The sequence below is a fragment of the Arvicola amphibius genome, chromosome 3 (genome assembly GCF_903992535.2).
Source record: "Arvicola amphibius chromosome 3, mArvAmp1.2, whole genome shotgun sequence".
Classification (NCBI taxonomy): Eukaryota; Metazoa; Chordata; class Mammalia; order Rodentia; family Cricetidae; genus Arvicola; species Arvicola amphibius.
Genome location: NC_052049.1, coordinates 21798931 through 21816193, shown reverse-complemented (window position 1 = coordinate 21816193; position 17263 = coordinate 21798931). Strand labels below are relative to the sequence as shown.

The 17263-nt window shown below is 47.7% G+C and overlaps 1 protein-coding gene across 1 annotated transcript in view; it reads right to left on the bottom strand.

Annotated features, from left to right (window-relative positions):
* Positions 1-17263, bottom strand: part of Pdzd2 (PDZ domain containing 2) — a 101746-nt gene that overhangs the window by 68002 nt on the left and 16481 nt on the right. The window contains exons 5-6 of the mRNA XM_042054674.1: positions 14823-14955; positions 7955-8110 (exon numbers count right to left, since the gene is read on the bottom strand). Of these exons, the coding sequence (XP_041910608.1) occupies positions 7955-8110; positions 14823-14955 (289 nt within the window). The remainder of the gene's footprint in view (positions 1-7954; positions 8111-14822; positions 14956-17263) is intronic.

Below are 17263 nucleotides of genomic sequence, written 5' to 3'. Positions count from 1 at the left end.
CTGCAAAGGTGTGTAATAAATGATGAGCGTGAAGGTGTCTTTAACAATGTATTAGACCATGCAAAGGCAGAAAGCCATTTATCTAAAGTGATAAAAATCATATGACTTTTACAATATAATTTTCACAAAGAAATTAACAGAAGGGCAAGGATACTTTATTAATGCTCTAGTGTCCCATTATGTTACATTATAGATTATTATATGAGATATCTATATTACACGTTCTAGTGGCCCATTATATTGTCTTTACTGAAATTTGAAGGACTCTTTCAAGTCCTAAAGCTGACTGCATACAGATGGAATTTTCTTTAACAGTATTTCCCCCCAAAATGTGTATACACACACACATACACACACCAAATAGAATGTAATAAAAATTTTCAAGATATAAAATGAGGGTTGGGTGTAGTCGTGCATGCCTTTAATTCTAGGACTTGGGAAGCAGGGTAGGAATGAATTCAAGTCTAGCCTGATCTACAGTTCCAGGTCAGGCAGGGCTATGTTGTAAGGCCTGTCTCAAAAGACAAAAACATCAAAACAAAACTCAAAAAAACCCCACAAAAATAAAAATATACTAAGTGAAATGCAGTCCACATATCTAAACACCCTAACATTTCCCCCATGCACCCTAGAAAGAGGGGGGGCCTCACTTCAGGTGCATCTACTTCCCTTTGGAGACTCCTGCATTATAAGCCCCTATATATAGGGTACAGCACTCACTTCTTCTATACAAATAGCACCGGCTGTTTACTTCCCTGAGAACTGCAAAGTACATAGACGAGAAGGAGGCACGGAGCCAGGTAGCGAGTTGCAGCAAGCCCCTGCAAATGTTGCTACAAGAATAAGCCTAATCCAAACATCAGCAGCTTTCTGAGCAATTCATCCTGGGCAAATAATTATTCTTATCTCTGTTCTCCTCCGCTAATCACTTCATCTCCTTAAGTACGAAACCAACCCAAACCAAAACCACCCCCAAATTTAAATCTTATTTTCTTAGGCCAGTGTTAATGGTAGCCTTCTTTCATTTCTCTGGCTTTGGCAGTTCTGCACAGTGCACTGAGTTCCACCCAGCCTTTTATCTTTGCCCTGTACCAGAGAAAGAGCTACTTAAAGTATGAACTAAGCGGAGGCCTGCCTAGGAAAGTCCAGGATAGAGAGGAAAGGTGGTATAGTTCATAGAGAAAAACATGCAATCCAGGTAGGTGTGCATCCACCCATGTTGGAGCTGGCTCAACACTTCCCACAAGCACACTGCCAGTCTATCTGAGGAACAGGTATATGTAAAGGCAGCAAGAACATGATGTGTAAGTGTGTGTCCCAAAGGACTTGAGACTTCCAACTTTCCCACGTGCACGGCAAACACCTCTACGCCCTAACTCCTACACTGCAGGAAGGAGAGGGGTCTAAAATCTTTCCTCGAGGCTGTGTCCTGCACAGGGAGGGGTGGGGGTGAGGGTGTGGTAGGGAGGGAGTCTCCTGCCACTCTACTGGGTGTTCAGTAGATCCCTGTTCCTTCTGCTTTCTACAATTCTGCTGCGTGTCAGTCACATGGGAGCTTTAGGAAGCCCAGACTCCTAGGCCCTGGAACTCTCAGACCTTTCAAATCCACCCTCCCTCCCGCAATCCACACCCTCTCTCCCCACAAGGGCAGCGGTGCTCTGTGTGGCCCTTGCACGTCCGTCAGTTCGTCCTCCATTGGTAGAGTGTGTGAGCAATTGCTAACCTTTTCTCCTGGCTTCTCTGTGTTCCCGATTGGCTGCCTTAGCTGTGGGGAGGTGGAGGTGAGAAGAGGTGAATGAGGGTGGGGCAGAGGGCGGCAAGCTGGATATCTGTGGGTGCACAGCGGCCGGCCTCTCTCATCAAGGATTTCTAACCTACATGAGCCCAGCGTATCTCCAAGTTCCTCAGAGGTGCACCATGTTACCGTTCTCTTTCCCAGAACCTGTGTCCTCTGCAGCTGGGGGCTTAGGCCCCTGCGACCTTTGACTAGCCTCTTCATCCACACCTTGCTTGGACGCCACCCATTTCTGTTGGGCTGCTCAATGCTATGTCACTACCGTTAGCGTGTTAAGCATCAAGTCCTAACTTGCCCACCTGCTTTTCCTCTACTCTTAAAGAAGCAGGAGAAATGGGGTCTACTTATTTGTTATGAAGACACCAACTCTTTTAAATGAAGGGATGCTTACACAATTCCCATTTCCCCCCCCCCCCTACATGCTTCGTCCAAGCAGAAATTCCCAGAATAGGGAAGCAGATGGGCTTCCAGTCTCAGGACCCAAACAAATGTTCATTGAACCATGCCCATTCTAAATTCATAGGAGGGTGGAGAAGATGGCAAAGTCAGTGGAGCTGACCAGTCCTTTGGTTAGAGGTCTCTAGAGGGTATTGGGGGAACTCCAGCTACCAAGTGGAACTGGCCTCCTGTCTGCCATCTCTCTACCTGTCTAGGTCCTCTCTACACAAGGATGGACAAGTGGCAAACCTGGCACAGTTCCTTCCTGGGTCGGCCACGAAAGAGGGACAATGACATTAAGACAACTGTCCCATGCATGAGTAAGCGTGTCATGATAAACCGCATTACGGGTCATGAAGGATAACACAGACACACAACACGCCAGGGTCCCAGGCAGGTGTTATGTCTTGGAAGACTTCCTGGAAGAAGTGAGTCCCAAAGCAATAGAAGTAGGAAGTTGTTGCCCAGGAAGATCAGAAAGGGAGCTGCTAAGCATTGACTGCAGAGGTCATGTGTTTAAGGGGGATTCTGGGACCAGAACACCTCCTGCTGCTGCCCATAGGAGAACCCAGTCCTAGCATGACCTTGAGGCTGTAGGGAGAGAACAATCTCTTATGGAACCCAGGGAGCCTGGAGTGGGCTTTTCTGCATTCCCAGACTTTGTGAAGATCTGATTTCTAGTACGATAACATGCCTATTTAAGCTCAGTCTCATCCTCATGGTACTCATCATGCTTTTGAGATTCCAGATTCACCAAAAACAAACAAATAAAAAACCAAAAACAACTATAACTCAGGTCCCAAAGATAAAATAGTTTCCTAGCTAGGGCAACCTAAGTCAATCAGGAACAACACTTTTAGATGCTCCATTGAGTTCCTAATGTCCAGACATATCTAGGACACTTAGAGCAGACACCTCACCAGATGTCCAAATGAATACAAGACACCCACTTCTTTCTTGGCAGAGAAACAGCTACAGAGAGCACAGAATTTTAGGGTCTCACCTTTACAGCTGCTCCCCTAATGAAAAGAATCAGATGCCTGAGCCTGACTCACAGGGTGGTAAGGTCCAGCCTTGCTCTTCGCTCTTTATTCTAGGTGAGATCCTTTATTCTCCCCAAGCTCTGATCTCCCCAGCGATCTCTAAGAGCTTCCAAACTTGTCATCCCAGAACTGACTCCCGTGATGCCAAGGGAAGCCAGATCCAGGTTTTCTGACTGAAAGACTGAACCATCCCAGCTGAGCTTGAGACAACTGCACATGACAGAGGTTACTTCCATTAAATTTTTTTAAATTAAAAAATATAAAAACGGAGACAAACTCTCCATTGCTTGAGTCGCCATCTGTCACAGCCTGTCACGCTGACGATTCTCTTCTTTCTCTCTTGTTTCCAGAAAGAGTCACTCTATGGGAGGGCTTAAGCCTGGACCTCACTTCAAGATGACCTCTTTTTCCAGGTGAGCTGCAATTATTTACACTTGGGCAGAGTGTAATAGTAGTCATGGCAACAAGGGTGTGTCATCATGTCTGAAACCTTAGTCAATGGGATTTTTTTTTTTTTTTTTTTTTTTTGGTTTTTCGAGACAGGGTTTCTCTGTAGCTTTGGAGCCTGTCCTGGAACTAGCTCTTGTAGACCAGGCTGGTCTCGAACTCACAGAGATCCGCCTGCCTCTGCCTCCCGAGTGCTGGGATTAAAGGCGTGCGCCACCACCGCCCGGCACAATCAATGGGATTTTAAACAGATCCCTGGGAGGCTGGGTGTGGCTTAGTGGTGGAATGCGTGTTTAGCAATGGACCCCTGGGATGGGTATTTCTAGAAGGTTCCCAGTGCATGCTCATGCTGCTGGTGTGGGGACCCCACTGAGAACCATCACAGATATCTTGAGAGCAGACAGCTTGATAACCAAAAAAATAAGTACTAAGGAAGTGTTGACTACAAGGTACCTCACTGAACAGAGGAAGCTCCAGGATCTCTCCTTGTGGCTTAAAAATAAAAAAAAAAAAAAAAAAATCAAAAGTTAAATTTCTTTCCTTCCCCAGAGTCAGAAGTAGATAAACTAAACAACAAGGTAACAAGTACGAGGGGAGTTGGGCTCAGCACACAGATAGAGAGATGACTGGGGATGCTCCTAATGGGGTGGGAGTCCTGGATGACTTTGGTCTTTGACGAACAATGGAGCTTAGATAACTCACAAGGAGGGCAGAGGTGCAGCACCTCAAGGCCAAGTCTTCCTGATTCTCTTTAGTGCCTGCTTTCCTCCCCCAAATCGCAGTATACCCAAGAGTTCCGCTCTCCATGAAGGCTTAGTAATTTTTATTAATATATTATTATTATATGTGTGTGTTTAGTTGTGTAACCTCCTTGGAAAACCCTATTGTTGTGGGATTCCCCTCTATGCTGTGAATACCACTGGTTAATAAAGAAACTGCCTTGGCCTGTTGATACGGCAGAACTTAGGTAGGCAGGGAAAACTAAAATGAATGCTGGGAGAAAGGAGGCAGAGTCAAGGAGAAGCCATGGAGCTGCCAGAGACAGACGTGCTGAAACCTTGACAGTAGGCCACGAACCTCATGGTAAAATATAAAATAATGGAGATGGGTTCATGTAAGAGCTAGCTAGTAATATGCTTAAGTAATAGGCCAAGCACTGATTTAAATAATACAGTTTTTGTGTGATTATTTCAGGTCTGAGCTGTCGGGCAGCCCAGAAACAAACAAGTGGCCTCCTTATAACACCCTGTGATTTAGCATATCTGCTATAAGCTACTTAAGGAGGAATCATACATATACAGAAATAGAGTAGTAAATATACAGCTTTCTTCACTGTCTTAAAAACCAAACATAGAGCTGGGTATGGGGGCACATGCCTTAATCCCAGCACTCAGAGGTGGAGGCAGGAGGATCCCTGTGAGTTTCAGGGCAGCCTGGAGGTCTACAGGGAGAATTTACAGAGTGAGACCCTATCTTTAAAACTAAATTAAATATGCATAGGAGAAATATGAATTGGGTATGACGTGCTCATGTTTTTTAAATATTTGCCATCTGCAATGCTTTAGCAGACCCTTTAGTGACACGGGGTGCCCACTACTAGATATGTGAGACCACAGTCATTTCATAAACATGTTTGTATATCGTCAATGAAAATCAATATAGATTTTAGCAGAATGTAAAGGGCGCACTCTTTGATCAACATGGCTATGCCCTCTTTTGTTTTTGGGTCAAATGAAATGCTATTTTGATAATCAGAAAAACCCATATAAATGACATGCAATGATTTAAATCATAATACATTTAGAAAATTACTTTTATGAATATTGTGATGTTACATATAAATTCAAAAACATGTAACAATATATTGAATATAAGTAATGGGTCATTTAGCATGGCACTATTTAGTATAAAAAATTCACAAATAATTACTTGGAGATTTTTGCAAGGGAATACAAGCTAGGAAATTTTAGGGAATCAAAATGACTGTGACCCCCTCTCCCCCCATCTGAACTACTATGAGCGCTGAGGCTGGGACTGTATCCGAAGGTGGTGTGTGCTGAGTTACCAGCCCTCTTGGTCCCTAGACTGTGAGTCCACTGGACCCCAATGAATCTGACCCCTAGGTATCTGCTGAGCAGGGGCTCCTGTCTAGGCTGTGGGCCAGGGAGGGCTAGGGTTGGGAAGTGTGCCAGCTGGACAGTCACACATGCTGTTCCTCATACACTATGGAGACAAGAAATTGGGGAGACTGCTGTCCGTGTACAGCTGAAGAAGACTTAAGAAGGGGGGCACAGACAGGAGAAGTCTGGCCTTGAAGGGTAGGGTGCACTGATCAGAGACGAGGTGTGGGCTGCTCAGGCTCCAGACTTATCCCCCAAGCCCACAGCCAATGACACCAATTGTGCTGAGACTGCTGTGCTGGGGTCAAACACACAACTGACGGTGGATAAATCTAGGTAGATCCCGTTTTCCTTTTCTTTCCTACACAGAGTAGCAAATGGCAGGATTTCTATGAATGTGTGTTCTGGTGTGTTCTGGAAAACTCAGCCTCCTGGGGTGCTATGCCATGGAGCAGCCAGTGGTGTTAGGACTTCCCCTTGTACTGCATTGCAACTTACTTTGTTTTTGAGAAAGGTCTCGTGTAGCCCAGGCTAGCCTCAGACTCACTATATAGCCAAGGATGACCTTGAACTTCTGACCCAAGTGCTGAGATTAGAGGTGTTTACCACTATGCCTGGTTAATACGCTGATGGTGATCCAATCCAGGGCTTCACACATGACAGGCAAGCACTCTACCAACAAGAGCCACACCCCAGCTTCCCTTCTAAGACTTCAATGTTTTAGAGCTCAAAAACCAGATGCAGGGTCTACTGATACGCCCGGCCAGTCACGATCCCTTGCCTCATGCAGCTGATAACTGCTCAGAAGAAACACATCACAACAGATCTTTGCCAAACAGTCTGGGGCCAGCAGCTCATGGGGATGCTCGCATGCACGACCAGTGTAAGCCGGGTATGGGGATAGGGGAAAGGGGGAAGGGGGAGGGTATAGAAGCCGCGGTCAATAGAGACGACAGATGTGCTCTCAGTCCCTCTGAGGAATTCAGATCACGAGGTCTAGGAGAGGAGCCTGACTCAGCTATACACGGAGGCTTCCACGGATGGAAGAGCACCAGCAAAGGTCCTGGGGCAGGAACACAGGGAGCCACCATGAGGAGCTACAGTAAGGCAGAGCGCAGTTGCTTAGAATTAATGATGAGTCTGGGGCAAAGAGCGGTCAGACAGGCAGGCAGAGGGATGCGGAGGCTGTGGAAATTAGTTCATTTTCCACTCTTGCTGAAAGCCAAGGAAGGCCACTGAATGACACCATGCGATGTAGAGGAAGGAACAGCCACAGCGTCATTTAACCTGCCCCCTCAACCCCGGTCCTTTAGGATAGGTTTGCCCGCTTGCATGGGTGGGCTTTCTGAGAAAGTTCTTCTTGAGGAAAATGCAACTTTTTTTTTTCTCCCCTCAAAAGGAACGGCATTTTTCTAGTAACAATGCAAAAAAAAATGTAGGCTTTGTTTATTTGTTTTTCTTCTGAAGGCCTCACGATCAACAGAGCTCATTTTCCAATGCTCACCCAATGCTCATGCTACCTAAGTTCAGGGCCCAGAGAGAGAAGTCCCGGGGTCTAAATGGCAGAAAGAAGCCTGTCTCAAGAGCAGTAAGGACTTAGACTAAAGGCGCACTCTTCACATTTGAGAGAGAGAGATCAGGAATCCACATTGCTTCCTTGTCGCAGGATGCCTTCCTGTGCGTGCTCCGTGGTAACCGAGCAGTTCCTGCGTGTACGGAAGCATTGTAAGCTATGTGGGTGACCTGGCCAGCTTAAAATTCAAAGATGTATTCTACACTAATTTGTCTGCGTGGTTTCTGTCACTTTCAAGAAGAAATCTGGAAGTTTGTATTTAAGCCTTTGGTTGTTTCGAAGCACCCTTGAGAAGTAGCAAGGGTGTTTCCTTACGCATGAGACCGCTTTCTAGAGGCCGATAGACACACACAACTCAACAGCCTGTGGTTTCCGGTTTCAATTTTCTTAAATGAAACGCATCTCCCTTCCAGACATTTCCAGAACATTCTGAGAAGAACAGAAAAGGAAGGCGCCGCGTTTTTCTCCGATTCCGTCACGCACGCAGTCTTCAGCAAAGCGTCATCCTAGCGCTGGGAACAGCCAGAGGCTCACTTACCGTGCCTCGGACAGTAGCCGAGCCTGTCCCCTCTTCATCTTCCCCGTCTGCCTCCTGGTCTTCGTTGTCAGTCCAGGAGGACACGTCCTCCACTGAGCTAGTCAGGTCAGGCAGGCTCTTCGACGTTAGCCTCAGGAGATCCTCCGCTGAGCTCTCCTAAGAGGACACACGAAAGGCCCAGGAATTACCCCCGGGTACCAGCTGCTGAGGGAAGTCAACATGACCGAGGCCAGCCACAAGCTCCGACCCAGAGAGCATGTGGGGGGGGGGTCACCATCCATGTCGGGGTGGTGACATGATTGAAAGCCAAAACAGCTTCGCTGTTCCTAAAGACTCCGGGTTTCTAAGGTCAGTGCTCCCACGAGCCTCCCTTGCTGCTCTTTAGACGAGTGAAGTCCTCTCGCGAGCAGGTCCGCGGTCTCCGCCTAGTGCTCCAGGCCTCCTCCTTCCCTTCCTCTAGTCTCATATTCCACTCAGATCATCTCAAATCCTCCTGGTATTGCCTGCCACCCTCTCTCCGGACCACTCATGACGGTGGCCTACTCGGAAGAGTGGGGGCATTGATTTGCACCATCAGGCCATCTCCGGAGGCAATCTGTTAGCCCCTGCTAAGACTGGAGGGCTGAGGGCTGGTGATGCAGCCTGATGGTTGAGGCCCTGGTTTTGATTGACAGATACCACTAATCCACCCTGTCTTCTCCAGCATCTTTGGCTGTTTCTTTTCAGCCTCTGCAAACATCTATCTAATTCCACTTGTCTTTCTCCCCTGTATGCCTCCTGCTTCCAAGTACCATTTCTACGCATCGCTGAGCCCTCAGGCCTAACCCAAAGCTCCAATGCCAACAAGATCCTTTCCCCTGACCTACTGTCTATCTTACTCGCACATGCTCAGTAAAGACATCCTGTTACAGACTCAAAATGCCAACCTGAGACACAATGATGCTTTTTCAATGAAAGCAGCCCCTGAAGAAATTGTCAAGACCAATACTAGTACATGGAGTCAGTCTCCATTATGTTTAGACTCCAAGAGGTGCCCTCTGCTCCTGCACAGAGGTGGCAGAGCAGGCGTGGGATGCTGGTGGGATGGTCGCGACACCCAGGAGCAACCAAGAGCCTGGCATACTTCCTAGCAAGGTTACCAGACAGCAAGGCCAGGGATGGCAGGGCGGAAGAGCCAGGCCACGGAAAGATGATACTATTCTTTCCTCATCTCTTTATCTTAGTCACTTCTACAGGAAGGAGAACATACCAGAGTTTGAACCATCAAATTGCTTGCCTCTCTACAGACTGGAGAACAGGAGCTCAAACAAGTTGTGATAGACACTACACATTTTTAGTAATCTGGCATCACCAGCTCGATGTCATTTCCAACCCTGAGCCATGGGAAGGACATCCACAATCATCATTTTACACCAGTAATTGTGAACCCTGCACTGTCTGTATCTGAGGAAGTGAAGTTACCGGGCGAAACTTGAATCCATTTCTCTTCCATGTTGTCTGCTCTGTTGGACCACCCACGAGAAAGAATTAAAAAAAAAAGAAGGTTCTAACCAGTAAATCACAGAGCAGCCACGTGACAGACTATGTCATGGCCTCATGTTGCCAAGATGCACTTCTGGTAAAGGTTCTCACAGGATGCTACCCAGTGAACAGACTGATTAAAAGCATGTGGAACATGGCCGCATGTGTAACTACAGACTACATGTGCTTTTATATGACAAAGAGGAAGGCAGTCGCTTCTGCTTCTCCACTGCTCCCGAGGAGCTGCACTGCCCAGGGCTTCCCAGCCTCCTTTGAGATTATCCTCAGAAGCAGCTCCCGATTCTCGCTGTGCAGGAGGAAAACCGGGATTTAAACATGTAATGACTTGCCCTGAACACGCAGCTTTTCTCAGGGTGGAGCTGGCATGTAAGCCCCAGTGAGATGGCCTCCAAGATGCGCTCTGTCTCTGAAAAGAAAATATGGATGCGCGCGCACACACACACACACACACGTTTCTAGCTCGAAGGACAACAGTGGACGGTACTACTGGCAGCATGGGCAAAGCATGATCATCTCTGTGCTTTCTATGTAAGATTTAATAAGCAGTTTATTGCCCATTAAAACCATGAGTAAAAATAAAAGAGCACGAAAGAACTTTCTGGCTGCATGACGCCACTAAGAATGTCAAATCCGGGCTGGAGAGCGAGCTCAGTGACTTAGAAGACATACTGCTCTTTCAGGGTATCCACGTCTGGTTCCAGCACCCACATAGGTGGCTTACTACTGTCTGTAATTCCAGATGTGATGCCTCTGGCCTCTTTGGGTACCTGAATACATGTGCACACACTTTATAATACAATAAATCTTAAAAGGAATAATATCAAAACTGGGCTGGTGAGATGGCTCAGTAAGGGCACTTGTTGAAGCTTTGACGACCAAAGTTCAAGTCCCAGGAGCTCATGTGGTGGAAGGAGAGAACCGATTCCCACAAGTTGTCCTTGACCTCCACATGTCTCTCTCTCTATCTTTCTTTCTCTCTCTCTCTCTCTCTCTCTCTCTCTCTCTCTCTCTCTCTCTCTCACACACACACACACACACACACACACACACACGGGGGGGGGGGGGTAAATAAATAAAAAGTATCAAAATCACCCTGCCTGTCTTGGTTTTACCTTTTTATTGCTGTAATAAGGAAAATGGACTAAAAGCCTGGTGTGGTGGTGCATGCCTTTAATCCCAGCACCAGGGAGGCAGAGACAGAGATCTCTGTGAGTGTGAGGTCAGCCTGATCTACAGAGTGAGTTTTGGGCAGTCAGGGCTATGTATAGAGAATCTGTTTTTCTTTTCTTTAAAAAAAGGCAAAAACAAAAAGGACTAAACAAATTGGGGAAGAAAGGGTTTATTTGGCTTCGCCGTCCTCATCAGTGTCTATCACAAAGGGAAGTTAGAGCTCCAGGCAAGGACTTAGAGGTCTCAGGACCTGAAGCAAAGGCCGTAGCAGAATGCCACTTCCAGGGCATGCTCAAGGGTGCCTGCTCAGCGGTGACCTCCCCACAGTGTGCTGGGCCCCAGGATGTCAACCATCAACCAGGAAATGTCTGCACAGACTTGCCTATGGGTCAACCTTAAGGAGGCATTTCTATTTCCCTGCCTGAATCTGCCTTTTTCCCAGAGGACCTGACTTACATCAAGTTGACAAAATACTAGCCAGGGCATGAGCGAATCTGACTTTGCAGTGTAGACATACCTTCAAGTTTTGTGACAAGCTCCTTAGCTCTCAAAGAATAATATTTTACATTTTTTTTATTGTTTATAGTCAGAAATTGGAAACCCCCTGATCTTTCATACCCCAGGTATGAAGACAAAACAAAGGCCCTGGCTGTCCTCTTCTGGCCGGATAAAGAGGAAGAACGGTTGGATGCGAGGGTAGGGGGTGGGAAGGAGACTGAAGTGGGATGCTCCTCTTCCTTCCTTCCAGACAGCTGGGGGCAAGGTTAAGAAGCAGCAGCAGGCTGGACAGCTGCCGGCCTGAGGGTAAACAGGACACGTGGTACTGACTGAAAGGAGTTCCCTCTGAGGTCCGGGTCAGGTACCCAGGAGCCCACAGACTGAGAATGGGTTTCTGAAGGTTGCCCAGTCCTCCAAGGACCCCAGCACATGTCCTGGGAAGCATAGCCTCTGCGAGGAGCATGCAATCTTCTTCTGACACTGTGCTGTTATTTTTATATAGTCTTTACCTCTGGGGCAGCTGTGCATATAGAAGCAGCAGACATTTCACAGTGCACTGGACTTGGCAGAAAACCGGCTTTTGTCTACTGCCGTGGGGCCTCGGGGAAGTTAAATGGCTACTGGGAATTAAATGGAAACCTTTGAATAGAAAGAACACACATCTGCCTCAAGGGACTGGCTTAGAGTCTAGTGAGATGATTTTAGTATCTGGCAACCATTATATGCGCTGTCTTTCTTATTTTAAGGTACAGGATAGGGTGGAGAGTATGGCATCACTGGGAGCCATCTCTGAGATCCTGGGGCTGTTCCTCACACGGCAACAGCATAGCTCTGGGCAGAGCTAAGATGTGTGGACGCTCCCGGCCAGCCAGCGGTGGGCCATTTTTATCTTTGTCTCCCGTTTTCTCTGTTTGTGGATTACTGTTTAGCATAGGAAAGACACCCCGCCCCATCCCCTTTCAAACTTAACAGGTGAAAGCAGACAGCACAGGAATGAGGTTCTGTGATGTGGTATCTTGAATCGGTCCTCAGAAGCTCATAGAGCGTGGCACTCTTAGGTTTGGCTTTGCTGAAGGAAGTGTGTCCCTGTGTGGATGGGTTCTGAGGTCCCCTTTTCACAAGCTTCGTCAGTGTGACACTCAGACCACTTCCTGTGGGTCGAGATGTAGGACTCTCAGCTCCTTCGCCAGCACCACGCTTGCTTGCATGCTACCATGTTCCCACTATGATGATAATGGACTGAACCTCTAAAAACGTAAGCCACCCCAATTAAATGCTGTTCCTTTATAAGAGTTGCTGTGGCCATGGTGTCTCTTCACAGCAAAAGAAACTCCTACTAAGACAGACGGTACAAGGCACAGTCCTGGGCAGAAACCCACACTTGAGCTGCTCCCTAGCCAGGGGTGGCTGTGCCAATGAAACAGGTTTACTGTGAACACAGGAGTGTGAACAAGACCCAGCGCTGCTTTCAAACTCCTGATCTGCTCGGCAAAGAGAGGAGGTGGTCTCTGCTTCCCCTGAAGAACTTCCTCTCCCAGTGAGGAGTGGTCAGCAGGGGGACAGGAAACCCTCAGGACTGCTGTGCTTCCTTGCCCTTAGCAAGGGACACCTATAGCCCGCTGGGTGTCAAAGATTCAAGAGAAGTTCCCAGGGCTCATGGCACCTCTGGAGGGAGGAAAGGCCTATAGGGAAGAATGGGTCAGCTCTGTCTCTGGGGCTTACAGCCTTCTTCAATCCTTGCAAACCTAAAGTTCTAGTCGGAGGTCTGGGATAGAAAGGAAGGCAGTTTTTTTCAGATAGCTCAAAATGAAACCCCAAGCTATTTATTTCATCTATATATTTGTCCTTTGTTACCTGTGAGAGACTTCCCGCAGACACCAGGTCCAAGGGTACACAAATCCCTCTGACAAAATGGTATAGTATTTGTATAAAACCTGTATACATTTTTTTGGTACACTTTAAATCATTCTCAGGTTGTCAAGACAATATAAATACTCTTTAAATAGCTACTGTATTGTTTAAGGAACAATGATGGGAGGGGGAGTCTGTTTGGTAAAGATGCAATTGTTATTGGAAGTACTCTCCACGCAAGGTTGGTTGAACCTATGGATGGAGATTCATGGACATGGAGAACCAATTTCCCTCCTCAAACTGGCAAAAGATCTTGTAATCTAAGAAGGAAAAATATATGGAAACCTACAGATTCCAAGCCCCAAGTAAAAATGGGGAAGCTGGAAAAGGAATTAGAAGTATTGGCAACAGCATCTGTACAGAGGCAAGATGTGTATGACCTCACACAGAGTCTCCTGGTCAGCCAATCAGTGGCAGAAGCAGCCGTGTGGCTCCACCATACTCACTCCTGAGTCATACGGCTTTAATGGTCTTTAATGGTCTCAAGAGGACGACCAGAGGACACAGCAGAAATGAGAGCAGGTACTGTCTCCTGTCCTCCGCAATCTTGTAGCATCAGCAGCCTTTCTCCGGGGCTGAATGCAGATGCTGGGAGCCCATGACATAGCCAACACATTAGCAAACACAGGTGAATGAGGCTCCAACCAGGGGGTTTCATGATCCCATGAAGACAGTGAAACCCAGGAGGGAGAGGCGGCAGCAGAATGGGGTAGACAGCGGGCTATGTGCTTGGCACGACTGACGGCAATATGACCTCTGCAAGATGGCCGCCACCGTGGATGATCTATGTCACTGTCTTATCCATACAGTGGGGAAGAAGAAAAGATGGACGGGGCCGGATAAATGAGGCCCATTGCTTCCTCCAGCTCTAACTCTGGAAGGGTGACTGAACCAGGGCCCCCTGTGCTGCCTATGAACAGCCCTGATGTGTCCGTCATTCCAGCTTTAGAAGATGCATTCCTTTCTGCTCTGGTTTGGATGTGAAGTGTTCACCATTCCCTATCCCCCACCCCAGCCCCAGTTGTGCTGAAGGCGTGGTCCTTGGCCCAATGATCAGAGTGGGGCTTAGGGACGTGTCAGATGTTAGGATTCTCACTTGAACAATGGACAAGCCCACTGATGAATTTGTAATTGGAGTACCAGGAAACTGAAGGATGGGGCCGGTTGGACTAAGTGGGTCACTGGTGTGAGTGTGAGTGTGTGTGTGTGTGTGTGTGTGTGTGTGTGTGTGTGTGCGCGCGCGCGCGCGCGCGCCTTGGGAGGTCTCTTCACGTCTCAGTGTCTTTGCTTCCTGACTGCTGTGGGGTGGGCAGCTTTCCTCTGCCCACCACACTTTTCTGCCAGGATATTCCTACCTGGTCATAGGCCCAGCAGTGGATCCAGCTGACCCTAGACTAAAGCCATGGGCCCAAATCATTCATCTTCTTCTTTGAATTATTTATTTCAGCCATTTCATTACAGTGACATCCAGTCTCCTCCTTCCCTACTCCCCATGCTTCCACACCTCCTATTCCATACCTTCTCCTTGGTTCTGTTATGGCTTTTCTAACAACAGCCGTCTTTTATAACTTGAATAATAGAGCATACTTCAGTTAAGAGCCTTCACATGTGCTTATTCTGGGAATCAAGGCTACTGTGTAGCCCAAGGTAAGCTGTAAGCATGCACACAAGTGTGTCTCATGGGAAAAGCTCACACCCAACTTCATACCACCATTGTAAATAACTAAGAACGACAAAAGCTACCTACCTTGCTGGCCACCACCAGCTGGACCATCCCAGTGGCTGAGCGCAGAATGGCCACAGCTTCCTCGTGGGAGAGCCCGACCAGTAAGTGACCATTGATCACCAGTAGCTCGTCTCCTAAGGACAGCCTGCCATCCCTGAGAAAATGGAGAGGGGAGAAAACCCCTTGTCAAGACATTCTGGGCTGGAGAAGGGTCATGTTCTAGGAGCTAGGCAGAGTCATGAGCAGGGACAATTGAGACGGGGTGGAAGGAGGAAGATGGTTTGGGGTGGGAATGCTTTAACTTTAGCATCCAGACTCCCGGGGAAAGAAGTGAAAATCTCCAGCATTCTTGATGGTCGCTTAGTAATCCACTCACTTAGGCTCAGCCTATCTGACATCGCCGTCAACGACACCTCATTTGGATGATTATGGCGATAAAGCAACTAAGACCCTTGGGTTTTAGGAGAGTCAAGTCATTCCTTCCCTAATCCTTTCTGTCATCAGCTCGGGGCTATTGCTAAGCTGAGTGTAGACTGTGCCAAGACACGCTAAGCCTACCTGAAGCCCTTCACAGGTCTATGGCCCCCCCATCAGACCGAGGCAGGAATCCTTCTGGGAAACCGGAGGCTGATGCTACATGGTGAATGTCAGTACCTCCCTACCCCACCAGTAGAGCTACAGAAGCTTGAAGATCAAGTTTTTCAAGGCTTATTCCCCACCCCCCGGGACTCCACAGAGAAACTACATAAGTAGGAGGACTGATCACAACAATAAACTGTTGAGTTTGCTCTTGTTACAGGTTTGAGACTTGGCCCATTCCTGTGGTTGTAAAAACTGTTTTCACTTAAATTGGGGCTCACTCTGGGGGCTTCCTCCTCACTGGCTGACAGGAGACTCTGCTGTCACCGGAATGTCTCCTCAGGGTAGGCCATGACCCTTAGTGCACACAGCTCTAGAATAACGGGCAGACTTCTACAGTGGATTCCACTGAGTTGGTGATAGTCTGGTTTCCGTGACCGAAAAGGAGCCTGACACTCAGACAGAAGGTCCATTGAGGAAGAGACCATGGCTTAGGGGTCCACCTTCCCCTCAAGGTTCACCACCACCACCACCACCACCCAGGTGCTGCTGGGAAACCTGCACACGCCTTGAACCTTCCCAGGTCCACCCAGCTCTTTTGTGCTTTCTCCCAATGAATCCAACAACGTTTCCCCTCTCATCTTTACCTCCCGCTTTCTGCCTTCAACAGCACCTCTCTTGCTGTCTCCTTCCTCTACAGCACACATAATAATCCTTTTTTATGAGTGTAGGCTTTAATAAAAGACAGAAGGCACAAGGGACTTCCAACAGCCTCTGGCTTCTGTCTTCAAAAATCCATAAAGTGGAGCAATGCTTAGGACCCCACTGGTTATTCAGCACAGTGAAAGAGAGGGAATGGGAAAGTCACGAGGGAGAGAGACACTTCGAAATCTCAAGGAGGTGCATGGGTAGGGGACTGATCCTATGGGGGGAGGAGGTCCTGGCAAAGACAATACAACAACGGTCCTGGTTTACTTATTCACACCATCACCAAAACGTCCCAGCCCATTCCTCTCCTTATCCTGCCCTTTAATTCCATTTCTCTCCTCTCCTGTTACTAATTAGAAAGCCCCACTAATGCGTCAAATACAGCAGAGAAGAGACACACACCACTCCAGGCTAAGAGGGAAAAGGAAGCAATGGGACTGATTTAGCCATAGCCCGGAGGGGAAAGCGACAAGAGCGTCTCCCACAGAAAGCTTCTCTCTGAGCACAGGAATTTCCCAATTGTCAACCTGCCAGATCAACCAGACATAGCATTAATGGGAAAACAGCGAGCTGCTAAGAGTTCCTTATGGTATATCAGGAACGCCGTTCAGGGAGTTTAATGATGCTCATCTGGGTTAAGACCATCCGAGGTCCTAATCTCTTAATAACACTGTCACTTGGATAACTGACAGTGGTAGCGAATCGGCAGCTAGAGGAGTTTTTAGCATCCTGCTATGTGAGGCTGAAGAGCAAGAAGCAGCCTGCTGGTTTTCTGTGATTCAGTCTGTATAACTCTAGGTCCTTCAACTATACCTCGAGACAGAGTTCCCCTCTCAGTCTTGGGAACGCTGATACGGCTCTGACCTGTCATGTCCCTCTTAGAATCCGGCTAGCTTGCCTGAAGAAATCCCAGACTAGATAAAAGACAGTAATCACCTTCCTATTAGCACAATTCTTTTTGTTTTCTTACCGTATACCCGCGTAGGCATGGCAACCTATGTCCAGACCCTACCATGCCTTGTAAACAGTAGATCCCCCACACGAATGGAAGCCATAGCAGGGCAAAGACCATGCTTGACATTTGAGGATGACTATGGTCCTCACACTCAGATAACGGTTTTCATATGCGCTCCAGCTAAATATCGTTCCTCTCATACGGCACACAATTTGTTCAG